General features: G+C 37.8%; 1 protein-coding gene across 1 annotated transcript in view; it reads left to right on the top strand.

Moving 5' to 3' along the window:
• The window catches only part of FBN2 (fibrillin 2), a 282,139-nt gene extending 263,508 nt beyond the window's left edge, over positions 1–18,631 (top strand). The window contains exons 59-65 of the mRNA XM_030818406.1: positions 419–541; positions 1,881–1,997; positions 2,596–2,724; positions 4,429–4,548; positions 12,885–13,116; positions 14,641–14,812; positions 16,717–18,631. Coding sequence (XP_030674266.1) covers positions 419–541; positions 1,881–1,997; positions 2,596–2,724; positions 4,429–4,548; positions 12,885–13,116; positions 14,641–14,812; positions 16,717–17,091 — 1,268 coding nt within the window. The 3' untranslated portion in view covers positions 17,092–18,631. The remainder of the gene's footprint in view (positions 1–418; positions 542–1,880; positions 1,998–2,595; positions 2,725–4,428; positions 4,549–12,884; positions 13,117–14,640; positions 14,813–16,716) is intronic.
• Positions 18,632–19,627: the final 996 nt, after the last annotated feature.

The raw sequence follows: 19,627 nt of genomic DNA, 5'->3' as shown, positions 1-19,627 counted from the left end.
GGAAAGTGGAAGGTTTCCAGCACCATCTGTGATCCCACAAGATGCTTAAGGGAGCCTCAGTAAAGAGACTTTAAGAGAAGTTGTGCCACATCCATGTGTCAAAAATAGAGAAACTCTTATTAAGTTTATGATTCTCAGGTTGTAAACCAAAGTATATTAATCTAAAGAATTTAGTAATTTTGAACCCAGACAGTTGTCTAGACATCATAATATTTACCCAAGATCCATAGATTGATTTACAAAGTAAACCCGCATGTTACTTTAGAGAAAATCCTTCTGTGCATCATTTCTCTCTGGCTATATTACACTTGAAGTTGAAGAGGAAAAACAAAAAGAATTAAGTGAGAATATAGAAGGAGGAAAGAGTCCGGTTGTTTCTTGTAACCAGTAATTTAATCTTCACATCACTTTTACTTAGACCTTGATGAATGCTCCCAGTCCCCGAAACCATGCAACTTCATCTGCAAGAACACTGAGGGGAGTTATCAGTGTTCATGTCCGAGGGGGTATGTCCTGCAAGAGGATGGAAAGACATGCAAAGGTGAGTGAAGAGTCTCGGACAATCATGACCCTTGTCTGTATCTTTTCTTTCAAATTTAAATATTAGATTATCAGGGATTATGCCATGTGCATCACCTTCATTAAAAGGTCCCATCCTAGTGGCCATGTTATTGCTCATAGAAAAACTCTACCAATAGGCTCATTGCAGGAAGCAGAGAGGATTAAAACCCAAGTTAAAACAGTTTGCTTCTTACAGAAAACTACATAAATTTTAAAAAATAAAGCAAAAATTTTGGTGTGGGAAGAGATCGAAACAAATCACTGAAATAAGATATTTGTTGTTGTTGCTTATCTAAGCTTTTATTTCTCTAAGCTACCTTTATTACAGGTTTACTGTGGAAAAGTGAAAATGGATAGGTAAATTTAAAATGTTTGCTTAGGTAGTATCAAAAGTAATTATTTATCAAGCTAACTTAGATCATTAAAATAGCTTCAATACTATACTCATGTATTTGATTTTATAGTAAGCCTCATCAGAATGAAATTAATGGACTGAGCAAATTTTTAAAATGTAGATTATTCTCAGTAAAATGAGGTTTTATTTCCAAGGCATATCAAAAAAATAAAATAATAGCAAGCACTGCTTGGACCTGTTTAGTGCACTGATATGGGTCCGTGTTGTGCATTGTTTATGAGTATGACTAAAGACTCCATATCAAAAAAAAAATGAGTATTACTAAAGCGTTTTTTAAGCTGTAAAATAATGAATTAGTCTTGCCTACATCTTATGTGGTACGTTTATTTTAAATATAGTTTCCAAATTAAGTTTTAGTATAGCCAAAATCAAATTTTGAGTTTTGTATTAGTAGAGTCAAAATATCAATACCATTTGTGACTAGAATTACAGATGCTGTATTTTGCTTCCTCTAATATTAAAGCCCATGTTTTCATCTGAATGTGGAGACTTAGTGTTTGTGTTAGGACCTTCCTCAGTGTCTAGATTGTTTCATTTTTATTTAATCCTTCCTTTAATAGGAGTAAGTAATCAGCCATGTACTATACCGCATTCAATGCAAGAATTGTAACCTTTGGATAGTAGCTTTGAGAACAGTTCATGGAAACTGCTGTGATTCTGCCATTCAGTTTCTTATGTTATATATTGCCTTAATTGTCCTATCATCCTAGCCCGTAATATTTATTCTGCTTAAATATGTAAAAAGAAACTGTTTACCATATGCCTATAGAAATCTACGAAGCTTCCAGCAAAGATCTAGACAAAATGCTTCTAATGGAGCATGTGCATCTTCTGTGGCTTCACAAGAAAGGAAACATAGCCAGATAATCTACTGTGATTTTCATTGGCTTCTCTCTAATTTCAGACCTTGATGAATGTCAAACCAAACAGCATAACTGCCAGTTCCTCTGTGTCAACACCCTGGGGGGGTTTACCTGTAAATGTCCACCTGGTTTCACACAGCATCACACTGCTTGTATCGGTAAGACAAAGTTACAAATGGGAAATTTTACAAACTTCTAGTAGATACATAAAAATTGTATTTAAAAGTATAAACAGAAGAATATCCTGGTACTTACATTCATAACCAATACCCCATAATTTGTGGTCTAAAGAAGTTGCTAATAATATAGATATTTTCAAGAACAATATCCAAAGGGAAAAAAAAGGCCTTTTTATTCCAAGCACATGCACAGTAGCCATATTTCAAGCAGTGCCTTTATATCACATTCTCAATATTATAACCATGGTGTTGAGACAAAGTATGATTAAAGGCTCACTGTAATTTAGAACATGTTAACAAACACATTGAGCTTTTGTTTTGAAGACACACGTTAAGGAACTTTCAGTCTGTGCCTTCAATCACCCCAAAATATGCTCTAATCTCAAACCTCTTAAAATACACTTTTTCTTACCACTTTTGTCTTTAATATGACAGTGAATTTTGGTATAAATTTTCCCAAAATGCCATTTTCACATCATGAAACTTAGGTTTTCATACATTGCTTTTTACTTCGCATGAAACTTAAGACATGTTATGATTGGAAAGTTTGACGCTCTGCTTCTTGATGCTTTGCCAGACAACAACGAATGTGGGTCTCAGCCTTCGCTTTGTGGAGCAAAGGGAATCTGTCAAAACACTCCAGGCAGTTTCAGCTGCGAATGCCAAAGAGGGTTCTCTCTTGATGCCACCGGACTGAACTGTGAAGGTTAGTTGATTTGCTCAAAAATTCTTAATCCAGTAACAGTAAACCATATATATTTTTAACTTCCAAGACAAATTGGTATAATCTGAAAAAAAGTATTGAGCAAAATAGGACCCAGCAACTTATTCCTGGTCATAAATTTCTATGTATCACTTTCGGGACAGAGGGAAACTTAAATGCAGTGAAACAAAAATTCTGTGATTACGAATTGACTTTTAAAGTAACTGTTGACTAATCATGGATCTGAGAAAGAGTTGAGTTGAAAAGGAATTCTGTGCCTAATATGGTTTGCGGTAGTGTACAAGCATACCAGAGAAAAATAATAATTGACCTTTTGTTCCATGATTCTTAAATGTATAAGAATTAAATGTAAAAGGAATCTATCATCAGAGAAAACTGAACAAATGTAGTGAACATGCTAAGGTGAAATGATGGCTGTTTCTGTTTTTTACGAGTCAAGCTCCTGCTTCACTCCTTCACTTTCCTACAGTGGACCTTGGTCTCCTCTGCAATAACTATTTCCTGTAAAATCCAAGGGAACATTTAAGTGGGAACAAAATAAGAACATGCTTGCAGTTAAGAAAATTTCATCTAGTTCTTCACTATTTACATTGCAAGTGGCAGTGTATGACAAGAAAAGTGTATTAGGATTAGTGTCTTATAAACACCCATGCCAGAGATTATGAGACTATATTTATTTCCCTTACATTCTTATATCGTATTACAATTTATAGTTTTCTTGATTTTAATCACCCTTTTAACATTAACTATTCTTAGAAATATATGATTTGGATTTCTAGAAATACATGTAAAGTATTTAATTTGCTCTCTGTAAGGCTTGTGGGGCCTTTATATATATCTCATTTTCAGCAAAGAAAAATTCAATTTTTAAAATGTCAATTTTAATATTTTATCTTTCAAATCATTGAGACATTGAAGGTATTCTGAACCTACAGCTGTTTGCCACATGCGAGTTCAGCTCATGACCATCCCCATAAGATACCATTTATTAATTATCCATGTAAATTTGTTACACCCCTCAGACATGCCAATTTTATTTTACTCTTTATGGATAGATTTCAAATATTCAGTTGTCGTTCCAAAAAAGCATACATAAATAAACAAAGAAATTATTCCACATGCATAATAATACCACATCTTGTCTAAAAATAACATATTTAAATACTTAAAAGGGATTTGCATCTAACTAATCTTGAATGGTAATAAAAATTTTTACGTGCAATATAATTGTACTTTTTAGGTATCTCTGTAATGCTTCTATCCTCCCAAAGATGAGGATTATATCTCAGTCACTTTCAAACTTACTGGAATATGCAATGCAAATATATTTTATATATATATATGTGATTTACCAAATAAGTCATACCATATGCAGTTAATTAGTTCAAAATGTACAACATTTGTGGTTGCTATGGTTGACTTGCTGAAATTGAGATGTTATTTAGAGCACTGACGTGCCGTGGTCTGGTGGAGAGCAGAAGAATGAGGTGGTCTCTTATCTCAGAACTGTTCCCTGCACCACCACTGACTAATAACCATGTGACCTGGAAAAATGACAGCCTCTCTATGTGTCATGTCTTGTTTGTTTGTTCCCATGATAACAGTTACCCCAGGTTTCGTTTGGAGTGCATTTAAAAATAGTAGAAGAAAGGTGACATAAAGGTTTTGCCGGACTTGTTTTTGCAGATGTTGATGAATGTGATGGGAACCACAGGTGCCAACACGGCTGCCAGAACATCCTGGGTGGCTACAGATGTGGCTGCCCCCAAGGCTACATCCAGCACTACCAGTGGAATCAGTGTGTCGGTGAGTGCTCTTTTCTTCCATCGCACTTGGTTTTCTCACCTGAAAGTGTCTCTGAGTAAAATGAACAAATTGTGAGGGTTGAGGTTTCAGTACAGCCTTTGAATTTTAGACTTTAAAACCAGTCCTTAAGACTGATGCATGGGCACTCATTCTGCTAGTGTGTATGTTTGAAAATATCTATTAAAAAAAAGTTTGTTTTTAAGTACCGGAAAGTTAACTTAACTAGAGGTTTCTTCATTTTAAATTTCTGCTAAGTAATTTTAAGTTTCTGAAGATGATGTCAAGAATCATCATCTTTGTTTGTCAAGGTCAGCCACTTTTTTGTCTGTAATTTAATATATTTAGGTTTCCCATCCATTCCCCTCATACGAGTCTAAAGGAATTCACATCAACTTAATGAGGACAGTCCATGTGTGCTCTCCTGTCGCATAGATTTAATAAAGGATGGGAAGTGTTTTAAGGTCAAAGAAGTACCTACTTACAGCAAATGCTGTTGGCAACTCTAGACAAAAGTGTTTGTAAAATAAAATATGTGGCTCTCAGCTCTGTTCCTTGCTTTGATAATAGTCGCTGAAATTCTCCTTTTAAGGAGCGATTGATCAAAGAGAACATTATTCTCTACTTGAATAGCCAGCTGACTTAGCATATGCCTAATTTCTTGGCTCCTTTTGAATGCACTTCACAGACACTCCAATCAACACATTTTGACGCTAGGTGCTGGCATAACTGAGCAGAAAGGGGCACTGTGGTCCTGCAGAGAAATATCAGGATGCTTCCTGTTTCTGTGTAGTAATTCAAATTACTTCACAGGTTATTCACATATTGAATTATTGTGATCCACTAAATAAATTAGTCTGATTTTATCCTTTGTGGTCTTCTCAAAAGAAATTTCTAATGACAGCTAAGTGAATTAAGAACAAAAAATCAAGATAAATTTCAATGGAGGGAAAATCATGCCAGGTCAAAGACAGATGCTTTACCACACCACGAATATACACTCATAGGAGGAAATGCAGAAACCAATAAGTGATCAAAAGTTAAAGACAAGACAGTTTCAAAAAATTATTTAAATTACCAATTAGGCAGTCATTCAAAATAACTTTACAAATTTAATTCAATTTTTTTCCTCTTCGTAGAAAAAAAAAGTTGTAGAACTCCTTATGCCCAGATTTATTGATTCATAAACAAAGGCAAAGTGTATGGCTCACTGTTTAGAATATCAGAAACAGTATTTTTTACATAGCTATTAAAATAATGTAAAACATTCTGTAGGTTGCCTGTTCACTCTGATGATAGTTTCTTTTGCTGTGCAGAAGCTCTTTAGTTTAATTAGATCCCATTTGTCAATTTTGGCTTTTGTTGCAATTTGTTTTGACGTTTTCGTCATGAATTCTTTGCCCATGCCTGTGTCCTGAATGATGATATTGCCAAGGTTTTCTTCTGGGGTGTTTTTTTTTTTTTTTTTTTTTTTAGGACGGAATCTCACCCTGTTGCCCAGGCTGAAGTGTAGTGGCATGATCTTGGCTCACTACGACCTCCGCCTCCCGGGGTTTAAGTGATTTTCCTGCCTCAGCCTCCTGAGTAGCTGGGATTACAGGAGTCTGCCACCATGCCTGGCTCATTTTTTTGTATTTTTAGTAGAGACAGGGTTTCACCATGTTGGCCAAGGCTGGTCTTAAACTCCTGACCTCAGGTGATCCACCCGCCTCAGCCTCCCAAAGTGCTGGGATTACAAGCGTGAGCCACCATGCCTGGCCTCTTTAGGGTTTTTTATGGTTTGGGGTTTTAAGTCTTTAATCCATATTGAGTTAATTTTTGTGTAAGGTGTAAGGAAGGGGTCCAATTTTAGTTTTCTGCATATGGCTAGCCAGTTTTCCCAGCACCATTTACTGAATAGGAGATCCTTTCCCCATTGCTTGTTTTTGTCAGGTTTGTCAAAGATCAGATGGTTGTAGATGTGTGGTTTTATTTCTGAGGTCTCTGTTCTATATGTATATATAGGCCACTGGTCTATATGTCTGCTCTGGTACCAGTACCATGCTGTTTTGGTTACTGTAGCCTTGTTGTATACTTTGAAGACAGGTAGCATGAGGCCTCCAGCTTTGTTCCTTTTGCTTAGGATTATCTTGGCTATGCACACTCTTCTTTGGTTCCATATGAAATTTATGGTAGTTTGATGGGCATAGCATTGAATCTATAGATTACTTTGGGCAGTATGGCCATTTTCACAATACTGATTCTTTCTATCCATGAGGATGGAATGTTTTTCCATTCATTTGTGTCTTCTCTTATTTCCTTCGGCAGTGGTTTGTAGTTCTCCTTGAAGAGATTCTTCATATCTCTTTTTTGCTGTATTCTTATGTATTTTATTCTCTTTGTAGCAATTGTGAATGGGAGTTCATTCATGATTTGACTCTCTGCTTGTCTATTGTTGGTGTATAGGAATGCTTGTGATTCTTGCACATTGATTTTGTATCCCGAGGCTTTGCTGAAGTTGCTTATCAGCTTGAGTTTTGGAGCTGAGACAATGGGTTGTTGGGATTTTTTTTTTTTTTTTTTTTTTGAGATGGAGTCTCACTCTGTCGCCCAGGCTAGAGTGCAGTGGCACAATCTCAGCTTGCTGCAACTTCCACCTCCTCCCTAGTAGCTAGGATTACAGGCGCCTGCCACCACGCCTGGTTAACTATTATTAGTTAATTATTATTAGTATTAGTATTATTATTACTGTATTTGTAGTAGAGACGGGGTTTCACCATGTTGGCCAGGCTGGTTTCAAACTCCTGGCCTCAAGTGATCCACCCGCCTTGGCCTCCCAAAGTGCTAGGATTACAGGCGTGAGCCACTGCTCCTGGTCAGATGATGGGGTTTTCTAAATATAGAATCATGACATCTGCAAACAGATACAATTTGACATCCTCTCTTCCTATTTGAATACCCTTTATTTCTTTCTCTTGCCTGATTGCCCTGGCCAGAATTTCCAATACTATGTTGAATAGGAATGAAGAGAGAAGGCATTCTTATCTTATACCAGTTTTCAAAGGGAATGCTTCCAGCTTCTGCCCATTCAAGATGATATTGACTGTGGGTTTGTCATAAATAGCTCTTATTATTTTGAGATAACATTCCATCAATACCTAGTTTTTTAAGTTTTTAACATGAAGGGATGTTGAGTTTTATCAAAGGCTTTTTCTGCATCTATTGAGATAATCATGTGGTTTTTGTCTTTGGTTCCGTTTATTTGATGGATTGTGTTTATTGATTTGCATATGTTGAACCAGCCTTGCATCAAAGGGATGAAGCCGACTTTATCATGGTGGATAAGTGTTTTGATGTGCTGCTGGATTCAGTTTGCCGTTATTTTATTGAGGATTTTCGCATCGATGTTTGTCAGGGATATTGGCCTGAAATTTCCTTTTTTTGTTGTATCTCTGCCAGGTTTTGGTATCAGGATGATGTTCCCTTCATAAAATGAGTCAGGGAGTAGTCCCTACTTTTCAATTGTTTGAAATAGTTTCAAAAGGAATGGTACCAGTTCCTCTTTGTACCTCTGGTAGAATTCGGCTGAGAATCTATCTGGTCCTGGGCTTTTTTTTGGTTGGTAGGCTATTCATTACTGCCTCAAATTTAGAACTTGTTATTGGTCTATTCAGGGATTCAACTTCTTCCTGGTTTAGTCTTGGGAGGGTGTATTTATCCATTTCTAGATTTCCTAGTTTATTTGCATAGAGATGTTTATAGTATTCTCTGATGGTAGTTTGTATTTCTATGTGATCCGTGGTGATATCCCCTTTATCATTTTTTTATTGTGTCTGTTTGATTCTTCTCTATTCTTTATTAGTCTAGCTAGCGGTGTATTTTGTTAATTTTTTCAAAAAGCCAGCTCCTGGATTCATTGATTTTTTTGGAGGGTTTTTCATGTCTCTACCTCTTTCAATTCTGCTCTGATCTTAGTTATTTCTTGTCTTCTGTTAGCTTTTGAATTAGCTTGCTCTTGCTTCTCTAGCTCTTTTAATTGTGATGTTAGGGTGTGGACTTGAGATCTTTCTAGCTTTCTGATGTGGGCATTTAGCGCTATAAATTTCCCCTAAACACTGCTTTAGCTGTGTCTCAGAGATTCTGGTACGTTGTCTGTTTGTTCTCATTGGTTTCAAAGAACTAAAGAGCTTCTGCACAGCAAAAGAAACTATCATCAGAGTGAACAAGCAACCTACAGAATGGAAGAAAATGTTTGCAATCTACCCATCTGACACAGGTCTAATATCCAGAATCTGCAAGTAACTTAAACAAGTTTGTGAGAAAAATACAAACAACCCCATCAAAAAGTGGGAAAAGGATATGAACAGACACTTCTCAAAAAAAGACATTTATGTGGCCAACAAATATATGAAAAAACGCTCACACCACTGATTATTAGAGAAATGCAAATCAAAACCACAATGAGATACCATCTCAGGCCAGTTAGAATGGCAATTATTAAAAAGTCAAGACACAATAGATGCTGGTGAGACTGTGGAGAAATAGGAAAACTTTTATACTGTTGGTGGGAATGGAAATTAGTTCAACCACTGTTGAAGACAGCGTGGTGATTCCACAAGGATCTAGAACCAGAAATACCGTTTGACCCAGCAATCCCATGACTGGATATATACCCACAGGAATATAAATCATTCCACTGTAAAGACACATGCACACGTATGTTTATTGCAGCACTATTTACACTAGCAAAGTCTTGGAACCAACCCAAATGACCATGATAGACTTGATAAAGAAAATATGGTACCTATACACCATGGAATACTGTGCAGCCATAAAAAGGAATGAGAGCATGTCCTTTGCAGGGACATGGATGAAGCTGGAAGCCATCATCCTTAGCAAACTAACACAGGAACAGAAAACCAAACACCACATGTTTTCATTATAAGTGGGAGTTGAACAATGAGAACACATAGACACAGGGAAAGGAAGGGAATAAACACATGCTGGGGCCTGTTGGGGGGTGGGGGGCGAGGAGAGGGAACCTAGAGGACGAGTCAGTAGGTGCAGCACAGCACCATGGCACACTTAGACAGCTATGTAACAAACCTGCACATTCTGCACACGTATCCCAGAACTTAAAGTAAAATTTAAATAAATAAATAAATAAATATAATAATATAAAACAATTTTATTATATTGCAATATTTATAAAATATGAAGCCCACCACTTTATTTAGTAAATACTATGGACTTCTTGGTTAATTCCATAGACTTTAATCCAAAAGAATGATTCTCTATCAAACAGAATTTTTTTTTAAGGAGAACAAAAGTAGAAATAGGAACATGCATGGAGTGCCAATTTAATTTCAAAGTGTTTCAGTTTCCTGAAGTTTTTGTTTCTAAACACCTAGCACAAAACGAGCTGCACAGGTTTTTACTAAATGTGGAAGCTCTATTTAAAATAGTCTGACTTAAAATCAAGATGGTGTGGTGTATCCCAGTTCCCCTTTATGAGATCCTGGGGTGGGCACTTTGACAAGGCAGTCACCCCCAGAGTGGCTCGCACTGGAGTCCAGCCAGAAGCCGGTTTGCCTTCTAATCAGGAGAAACTCCATGAGCAGAGGAATAAATGGTTTAAGATGAGTCCAAAACTAAAAATACATGAGCAGATATCCCTAATTGCAGGTAGTAATTTGTAAGCTTGTTCTACTAAAATGAGTACCTCTAAGCAGCAGGTGCCTGGGTACGACACATCAGGGATTTATTTCAAAAGATTCTAGATTCTTCTGGGCAGGGTTGAGGAATCCAGCTTGCCTCTAATAAAATTGCTGACTTTCTTCCCTTGAATTCATGTAACGCCGTTGGATTTTTAACTCAAACATATGGCAGAAATAGGGTGAAATACCCCTTCAGGAAACTAATAAAAGCAACAAGTTAGCAAAAGAAAAAGAATTAGGACAAAACGCAAATTGAAAAGCCACCAACATTTTTTAGCCATCATTACTTGTGTGAATATCTTCACCCATTCATATGATTGATGGGGAATACAGAAGGAAGCCTTTCAGACAGATTTCCCCAGGACTCCTCGTCAGTGGTCAACACTGTTAGTCAATCCATCAGACAGTTTAAACAGGCAAAACTGTAAACCTACGATGTTACCAAACCTACTACCAACTGAAGAAGAATGAAAGTTCTTTGGAAGTGTTAATATTGAAAAAAGCTTTCAGTTCAAACTAACACTTTAGGAAGTTTTCTGCCAGTTGTCACAGAGAATTTACAACGTTCTGGTAGATAAGAGTGTACAGATGTAGGGAACATTCTCAACTATTTGTAAGCATTAGAATTATTCAAATACAATTATTCAAAATTTGAAATATGTAAATACATTTGCATATGAAGAAAAATTATGTCTTCATATATGAAGACTTTGTGTTTTAGTATTAGTAACTTCCAGTTGCTTCTGTAGCCTGTTCACAATAATTCACACATAGTTGAGTGAGGCTTGAATCAGTTCAAAGTATGTGTCGGACAGAAACATATTTATTTAAGTCTATAAATTTTAATCATGATGTACATTTATAGAATATAAATATGAGGTATATCATGGTGCTTGCAAAAATGTTACATATTTTTAAATATTCTTGTAATTGATATGTTTAAATATAATTTATTCAGTTAATTATTTTTGCCTGGTAATTTTTCTTCCTAACACAATGTCTAATGGTATATTCATGACAGGATCATTTTATTAAATTGTAATCTAATTTAGATTCCCTGTTAGGAGAGAAACACTGCATAGGAATGTCAGATCTAATTATAAAAGCAGATGAGGCTTTGTGGCAGAATTCCAAGTCTCTTGTATATAGAAATAAAATAGCAGTTATAGTTACATCATATGTAGCCAAGTTACTGAGATTTTATTTATCGTATCTATGTTCTTCCCCTGCCATAAAGGCTAAGAATTTTCACATATCAGATAATCAGCATCTTTTATATTCCGTGATTAAGAAACCTACATTTAGTGGTCTCCTTTAATTCTGAGACTATCAGAATCATGATACGAAAATGTTCCTAATAATATCTACCGTTTCAGTAACTTCTGTCCTGTACTTAACGAAGTTTAATTTCCTGTCTGGGAGGCCTCTTCACTGAGAGCCCATGTGCATCTTCCAAATCTCACTGAGCTGCTGCAGATCCCCCACGTCCCCACTAGGTACTGTGTCCTCTGCGCACACCCACTTGCACATGGGCCTGTTTCCCCACATGGGCTGAAATATGTACTTGTCACATATTAGGTAAACAGACACTCTTTGCTCCACATGGAGTCACAAGAATTGAAAGAATTCTGTGGAACAGATGTGATTTGTTCCCAGGGTGAAATTTGGATTATAAAAAAAGCCCAAAGAAGTCAAGCCACATGCTATATATCAACCAGACAGTTAAGGCAAAATTATAATCTCCAAAGTTGAAAGCATAATCAGACTTTGATTTTGTAAAAATGACAATAGCAACTGAAAGTATAACCTATAATTATCCTGCTACCAGGTATTTATAGTATAATGTTAGTCATTAAGCAAGTAAAAGCTACAGTTGGCTGATGGCTGGATGCAAACCTGCCTCAGAAGGCACAGTCTGCACCCAGTGGGTTCTCAAGCATTTTAAACTGAACTAGGTTGTTGGTTCAACTGATTTAACTAAATAGTGTTGTTTTCCATCGTTTTCATTTAGGGTTTATAAATTTTTTTATGCTTTCTCCTCCTATGTAATGAAGGTTTGGGGAATTGCTGGGGGAATGGATAGAAATACTTATAGGGATATTTTTTAATTGATATATCATAAACTTCTCTCTTTTAAAGTGTACATGTAAATGGGTTTTGTAGATTCTCACAAAGGTATGCAGTCATCAATACTACCAGTTTCAGAACATTCTCATCACCTCCAAAAGAAACACCATACCCAAGAGCAATCATTTCCCATTTCTTCCTCCTGACAGGCTCTGGCAACTAGTTTTCCCTTTATCTCTAAGGATTTACCCGAGATATAGGCTTTTGAAGTAACCTTCTGTTCAGAGAATAGAAGAGTTATTCACTAGGCAAACTGCAAATATCTGTTCCCAAGGGCTGCAGACATATTTAGAAACAGTACAAACAGAAAAGAGCAAAGCAAGGGTTTTTTAAAGCCACAATTTAGGGGAATTTTTTTCATTCATGTGCTTTGCAAATCAATCGTCAGAATAAAATAAAATACTGTGTTAGAGTTATTTCTGCCATAAAATCACAGGCACTTGAAACTCCAGACTTGTTCACGTTTTTGCCCTTGCCCGCTTCCCCGTGTAAGAGTTTCTTTCTTCGTTTCACTAGATGAGAATGAATGCTCCAATCCCAATGCCTGTGGCTCTGCTTCCTGCTACAACACCCTGGGGAGTTACAAGTGTGCCTGCCCCTCGGGGTTCTCCTTCGACCAGTTCTCCAGTGCCTGCCACGATGTGAATGAGTGCTCGTCCTCCAAGAACCCCTGCAATTACGGCTGCTCCAACACGGAGGGGGGCTACCTCTGTGGCTGCCCCCCTGGGTACTACAGAGTGGGACAAGGGTAAGGCGGCCTTCAGCCTCAGCACATAGAGGAATACATGGTTCCTGAGTGAGTTCAGGCCACCCACCACTGCAGGGAAGAGTACAGTATCTAAAAGCGAAGCCGCAAAAGCATTGATTAGAGCTCTTAGGGTACGCAGATAAATACCAAGAAAGCACACACGGACTGTGCTCAGGGTATAGGATTACTTCCTTTGTGATGAGCATAAAACTTGAACTTGTATGTAAATATCACTCTTTGCTCCTCTTATTAAGGGCCTGAATTGATTCAATCTGACCCAAGGCCAGAGACAAACAGATGCTTAAAAATGTGGCTCACATGTTGCCATGGATACCTGGGCCGTGAGGTAGAAGTGGAAATGGCCTTGCCACAGGTTCTTCTACAAGTTCTGGAAGGTGCTAGCATAGTGATCACTGAGGAAGGAGTTTGTCCCATTCTTTGCTCGTATGGCTTTTCTATTGCACAGAGAGAGAATGGTGCCTAGTTGATGTGATGCCACTCAGCATGGGCCCGGCCCACAAGACACGCTTCCCTCCAACTAGGCTCACTGTCTCAAGTTCCATGGGCTGTGGCCGAGATGCTGGCCATTTGCATCCTTCCAGGAAGGCCGTGGTGCTCAGTAACACAGAAGATGGGCATTTAGAGGTCAGTCCAGGTTGCCTTCTTTGAAAGGAGCAGTGTGCAAGGCAGGGACTAAAAGGCATGGACCAAGTCTGTCCAGCAATGGTGTATGATAATACTTAAAACAAAAGGCTTGGTCTAGACAAAGGTCATTTAGAGCCAGTTCATTGACTCACTAACCAAAATATAAGTTCAGAAATCTCAGTTTTTAAAGCAGGGAGCTTTGTTGCAAAGAGCAAATACAGGCTTCAGGCCCCTGAAACAATGGAACCTCTCTTAGCATTCTCTTTGGAAATTCATACCTTACTTTTACCTTCTGGAGTTAATGATGCTCAGTACTTCAGTCTAATTAAGATTGAAAATTGGGGAAGCACAAGGCTCACCCTCAGAAGAATTTTGCTGTTTCAAAATAAGGGAAAATTTCATCTATTGTGTGTTAAAGAATTAAAGAATTATAGGGGATTGTGGCTCATCCCTGTAATCCCAGTACTTGGGAGTCCTAGGTAGGAGAATTGCTCGAAGGCAGAAGTTGGAGACCAGCCAGGGCAACGTAGCAAGACCCTATCTCTAAAAAACTTTAAAATTAAAAGAAATTAGTTGGATGTGGTGGTGTGTGCCTATTGTCCCTGCTAATTTGGAGGCTGAGGCATGAGGAGCTCTTGAGCCCAGAAGTTCGAGGGTGCAGTGAGCAAGATCGTGCCACTGTACTCCAGCTTGGGAAACAGAGCAAGACCTTGTCTCTGAAAGAAAAATAAAAGAGTTGCAAAGAATATTAGGGTTTTATGTTTATGAGTTTAGAGTTTGCTCTGTTGGTTTCGTGTTTCTGAAGAGTCTGCTGTACCACTGAAAACTATGGTCAAAGTCAGTGATAAAGTCTGACAATACTTTGCTTTTCGCAAATAGCCACTGTGTCTCAGGAATGGGATTTAACAAGGGGCAGTACCTGTCACTGGATACAGAGGTCGATGAGGAAAATGCTCTGTCCCCAGAAGCATGCTATGAGTGCAAAATCAACGGCTATTCTAAGAAAGACAGCAGGCAGAAGAGAAGTATTCATGAACCTGATCCCACTGCTGTGAGTAAATCCCACTTTGTGTTGCCACAAAATTTTATCCCTATGGAGTCATGTATACAGTGCAGTTCATGTTGTTTTCAGCCTCATTGAAGTTAATCATACCTTGAATTTAGTGGATAAATTAATGGACCCAGTATGGAAAAGACAAGTAAATTAAAATGATTGAATTATTAAATCAAAACACAAAGCTTGGGAGAAAAGACTTTAAGATTCACAGTTTCAGAGCATTTTCTCTTGTTGTAGTTTTTCATTTATGTGGGAAGGTATGTCCATCTAGGAAAGAGCTATTTTTACATGATTCAAAAAATGAAATTAGTATTAATTTGTTCAGTTCTGTTTTATAAATGTATAGCTGATTTTAATTTTCACTAGGGAAACCAAGTAGGTCTCATATTCTTTGATTTATTTTTAAGATAGTTGTTCCTTCACTAAAACCTTTTGCCTTCAAAATCACTTGTATTCTTTAAGGAACTGAAGTTGGAAATTGCGTGCCACTGATATTTTCTTTCCCTAATGGCATTTTGGCAGTGTTTAAAGGGGTGAGCTGCAGACTACCTGGTTTTGAACATAATTCCCTGGCCCTCCCTATCTGTTACCACTGTTACATAGGTTGTGTTTATTCAACTATTCTCAACCTCAGTTTTTTCACCTGTAAAATGGGAATAATAATACCTCTGAAGGCTGATGGAAGGGTTAATTGAATTGAAACATGTGAACTGCCTGGAACAATGCCTGACATATATATCACACGTGTTCAGTTCCTATGAATGATTAATATCTCATATCTAGAGATCTTGATAATTTTCCCAAAGATCTGAGACAGCATGAGGTCATCGCTCACCACTCTCTGTAGTTAATATGACTGAGAAATTACCCCCCCAAAAAACCTAATCAACAACTAGCTGGCTGTGTGAATTGGACAACTTGCTTCAGTTTTATGGGCCTCAGAAACTTTGTCTATATGACCTGACTTCTCTAGCCAAAAAGTTCATGATGCTATTTTATAATAATAAATAAGCCAGTGTTACATTTACCTTAAGTAGACTAAGATACCCAACTGATGTTTAAGTATGACAGTTGAGATATTCGTCAAGTTCCCAAACTACGAATCCAGAAGTTCTGCTTATAAACTTTCCCATTGGGGTACTAGGTCATAATTCTGCCTGAACACTGATGGGCACTTCTGGGTCACCACTGCCAAGTCCTCACTTAACAGGTGCCCAATCAACGCATTGTGGTTTTTATCCTATCTTACTTACATCATTATTCCTCCTCCCAACCCTCTGAGCAAAAGTCAGACTTGGTTTATCTGGGCCCTGCCCCACTGGCTTTTACCAAAGATGCTGGTTTGAACTGGAGCCCTGAGAACTCTGCAGATCACTCACTCTGTGTACCTCTGATAGCTCCCAGTAAACTCACTCATCATTCACTTACCTTACAAATCAAAGCCCAGCCTTCAGACAGAAGATTCCCCTGGGCGCAGTCCCTGCTAATGCCCAACAGCAGTACTTCTTATTTTGACTCCAGAAAAAAAAAAATCATTACCTAAATTTTATTTTTTAAAAAGTATTAATTAGCACAATATTTCATAAGCTCATCAAAAAAAAAACTTGAAATGTGAACACTCTGTAGGCCCAGTCCTGTACCTTTAATTACCTTGTTAAGGCTGATTGAGAAGTCATAAAGATTTACAGGGTATTCTTGATGGAATTGGCCTTTTCTTCCAACTGACAAAAATGTACAATAGCCTCTTTCACAGCCACTGCGGGTAAGGAGAGTGCAGAAAGCGGGAGTGGGAAGCCACAGCCTGCCCTTGTGACCAAAGCCCCTGCAGCTCATCTCTTTCTACTCCTCTGCTTGCGCTGTAGAAGCTTGTCCCAAATCATTTCCTGCTCCTCCTCCAGGTTGAACAGATCAGCCTAGAGAGTGTCGACATGGACAGCCCCGTCAACATGAAGTTCAACCTCTCCCACCTCGGCTCTAACGAGCACATCCTGGAACTAAGGCCCGCCATCCAGCCCCTCAACAACCACATCCGTTATGTCATCTCTCAAGGGAATGATGACAGCGTCTTCCGCATCCACCAAAGGAATGGGCTCAGCTACTTGCACACGGCCAAGAAGAAGCTCATGCCCGGCACATACACACTGGAAATCACTAGCGTCCCTCTCTACAAGAAGAAGGAGCTTAAGAAACTGGAAGAGAGCAATGAGGATGACTACCTCCTAGGGGAGCTTGGGGAGGCTCTCAGAATGAGGCTGCAGATTCAGCTGTATTAACCCTTCGCAGACTTGGGCCCAGGCTCAAATCCTAGCACAGCCAATCTGCAGAAGCATTTGAAAAGTCAAGGACTAATTTTAAAGAGGAAAAATAATAATAACTCTTGTTTCTTTCCTCCCTGTCTTAGACTTTGAATGTTGACCCTCACAGGGAGGGATAATTTAGACTCTGGTATGGCCAAAGATTTGAGCACAAAGGCAACCGTGGTTACTGTATTTTTTATATAACTTCATTTTAAAATATATTAAAAGAAACCTAAATGTTCAAGGTATCAGCATATGGCACTAAATGCACAAAAATAATGTGAGCTTTTTTTTTTTTTTCCTGTTAGCAGTCTGTAACACTTTGGGTATTTTGCTATAGTTGCTAATTAAAAAAATATAGATGTTTATTTATTTTTAATGCAGTAATATATGGAGAAATGAACAAGCTATGTAAACAAAAAGGGAAACTCACTTGTTTTTCTTTAGATTTATAAATTTGAGCTATTTTTTTTAGAGGTGCTTTTTAAAAATCCAATAGATACAGGAGATGTTTCCTTTGGTTTTCTGCCAGTCATCCAGCTGATACACACCTGATGATTTTAAAGAAAGCCACACAGAGCTGAATGGGCAGTGTAATCAATAATTTAAAAGACATGAATGTCATTAGATCCTTTATAACGTAGATCGAAGCCAAAGCAGCTCATTTGTGACAACATTTCATATCACCAGACACACCAGGCAACAGAAGATGAAGCACAACCACTGTAGCAAAATACCTTGACTGCTTGTGAGACCATTAGCATTGCAGGCCAAACCGTACTGTATTTCCTTCTCATAACCTCAAGGAACCACATGTGCTACCCACAACACCTCATTCTTACCCAGGGTGCGCTGCGTACTCATGGTACTGTAGGCAGCTGAAGAACCGCTGTTCCCTTGAAAGGGAACACCTGGCGTTCTGTAGTGTTTCGTGCTGTCTTAAATAATGGTGCATTTATTCAAGTTATTTCAGGATTGCCATATGTGCAAACAAATCATGCAATGCAGCCAAGGAATATATGTTGTTGTTGTTGTTTTAAACCCATTTTTTTTTTAGAATTTTCATTAATACTGTAGTTATACACCATATGCCTCGTTTTATCATAGCCTATTGTGTATGAAAGATGTTTGTACAATGAATTGATGTTTAGTTTGCTTTAGTCATTTAAAAAGATATTGTACCAGGATGTGCTATTAAGAGTACGTATCCGTTATTCTTCTCAACCCGAGAACCTGTTCCCTGGACCAGTGACCAAACCTCATATGTGAAATGGCCAAAGCACACGCAGGCTCCCGGTTGTTCCTCTCAAACCTGTGCTGACCAAAGATTAGTAACCAGTTATACCCAGTATTTTGAAGTTTTATTGTTTTTTTAATAACTAAAAAAAAAAGGAACAGTGTAAATTTGTAATCAAGAGTTTGTGAGGAAAAACTTATGGTTTTTGGTTTTGTTTGTTTTTGTAGGTCTGTGTATCAAATATGACACTTTTCTTGCAATAAAGCTTATTTTGGGGTATTTTTCTGGCTGAAAATTTTATGAGACCACAACCCCTGTTGTATTTGTGGGAGGGGCTGGGGGCTTTGCCTTTGGGAACATGTATTGAAGTAACAGACAGAGAGCCAGACCCACAGGAAAATAAAGGAGTGCTGGCAAATCTGTGAAGCAAAGTCAACGTGTGTTCAACTGATGATTATGATTTGAAGTTACATTCAAATAGAAGGACATAAAGTCCTTTACTTCTGCATAAATTCTAAGCTTCCTGGGACCCATCTTTCTGGAAACTTCAAAGAATTTCTTCACTTCATGCTAATGCCTCCATAAAGTGTCCATGAGGAAGTGAAACATTCTTTTAGAGAATCTTACTTCTCTAAGGTAGAAATTTCCTGAACCCAAGTTTTTAAGCAAAGGTAATAGCGGGTATACCCCAGGCCAAAAGGCATCTTCAAAAATAATCTAAACCTTCTCTCTAAAAATGGTATACAGTTTATTCAGTGGAGAAGTGGATAGATTTAACAAAGTGTTTAACATGAACTCCCTGTTGATACACTGCTAAAACAGACACAGAAATGTTTCCAAGACTCTTAGAGATTAATTTAATGCATGGCTTAAGAATTTATGTGCTTAAATTTTTTATCCAAGGAATAAGTAAACAAGGAAATATTGTGACTGATCTTAATGCTGTTCTTTGCCAATCAGAAATAAGCTGCATGGAGTAAGAAAAGTATTTGCCTCAAGGCATCCTTTAAAACTTAACATGCATATTCAGTTTCATCTGACATCTATTATTGGTACAGCATGAGCATTGTAATATGAAATTACCTGGAACCAAATTTGACTCTAGCCTTGAAAGTTGAGCAACAACATTTAGTTTACCTTTAACTTGCTCTTAAAGAAGTTTGAGAATCCACATCTTTAGGTGCTTTACATAGAAGATAAAAAATGACGAGGGGTTTACAGAGAAGAATGAAGTAGAAGGAAATGACCACTGCAAGACACTCCTTCCAGGAGGAA

This window comes from Nomascus leucogenys, chromosome 2 (genome assembly GCF_006542625.1).
Source record: "Nomascus leucogenys isolate Asia chromosome 2, Asia_NLE_v1, whole genome shotgun sequence".
Taxonomy (NCBI): domain Eukaryota; kingdom Metazoa; phylum Chordata; class Mammalia; order Primates; family Hylobatidae; genus Nomascus; species Nomascus leucogenys.
The sequence above is the reverse complement of the archived record's forward strand: the minus strand, read 5'-3'. Positions and strand labels throughout refer to the sequence as shown.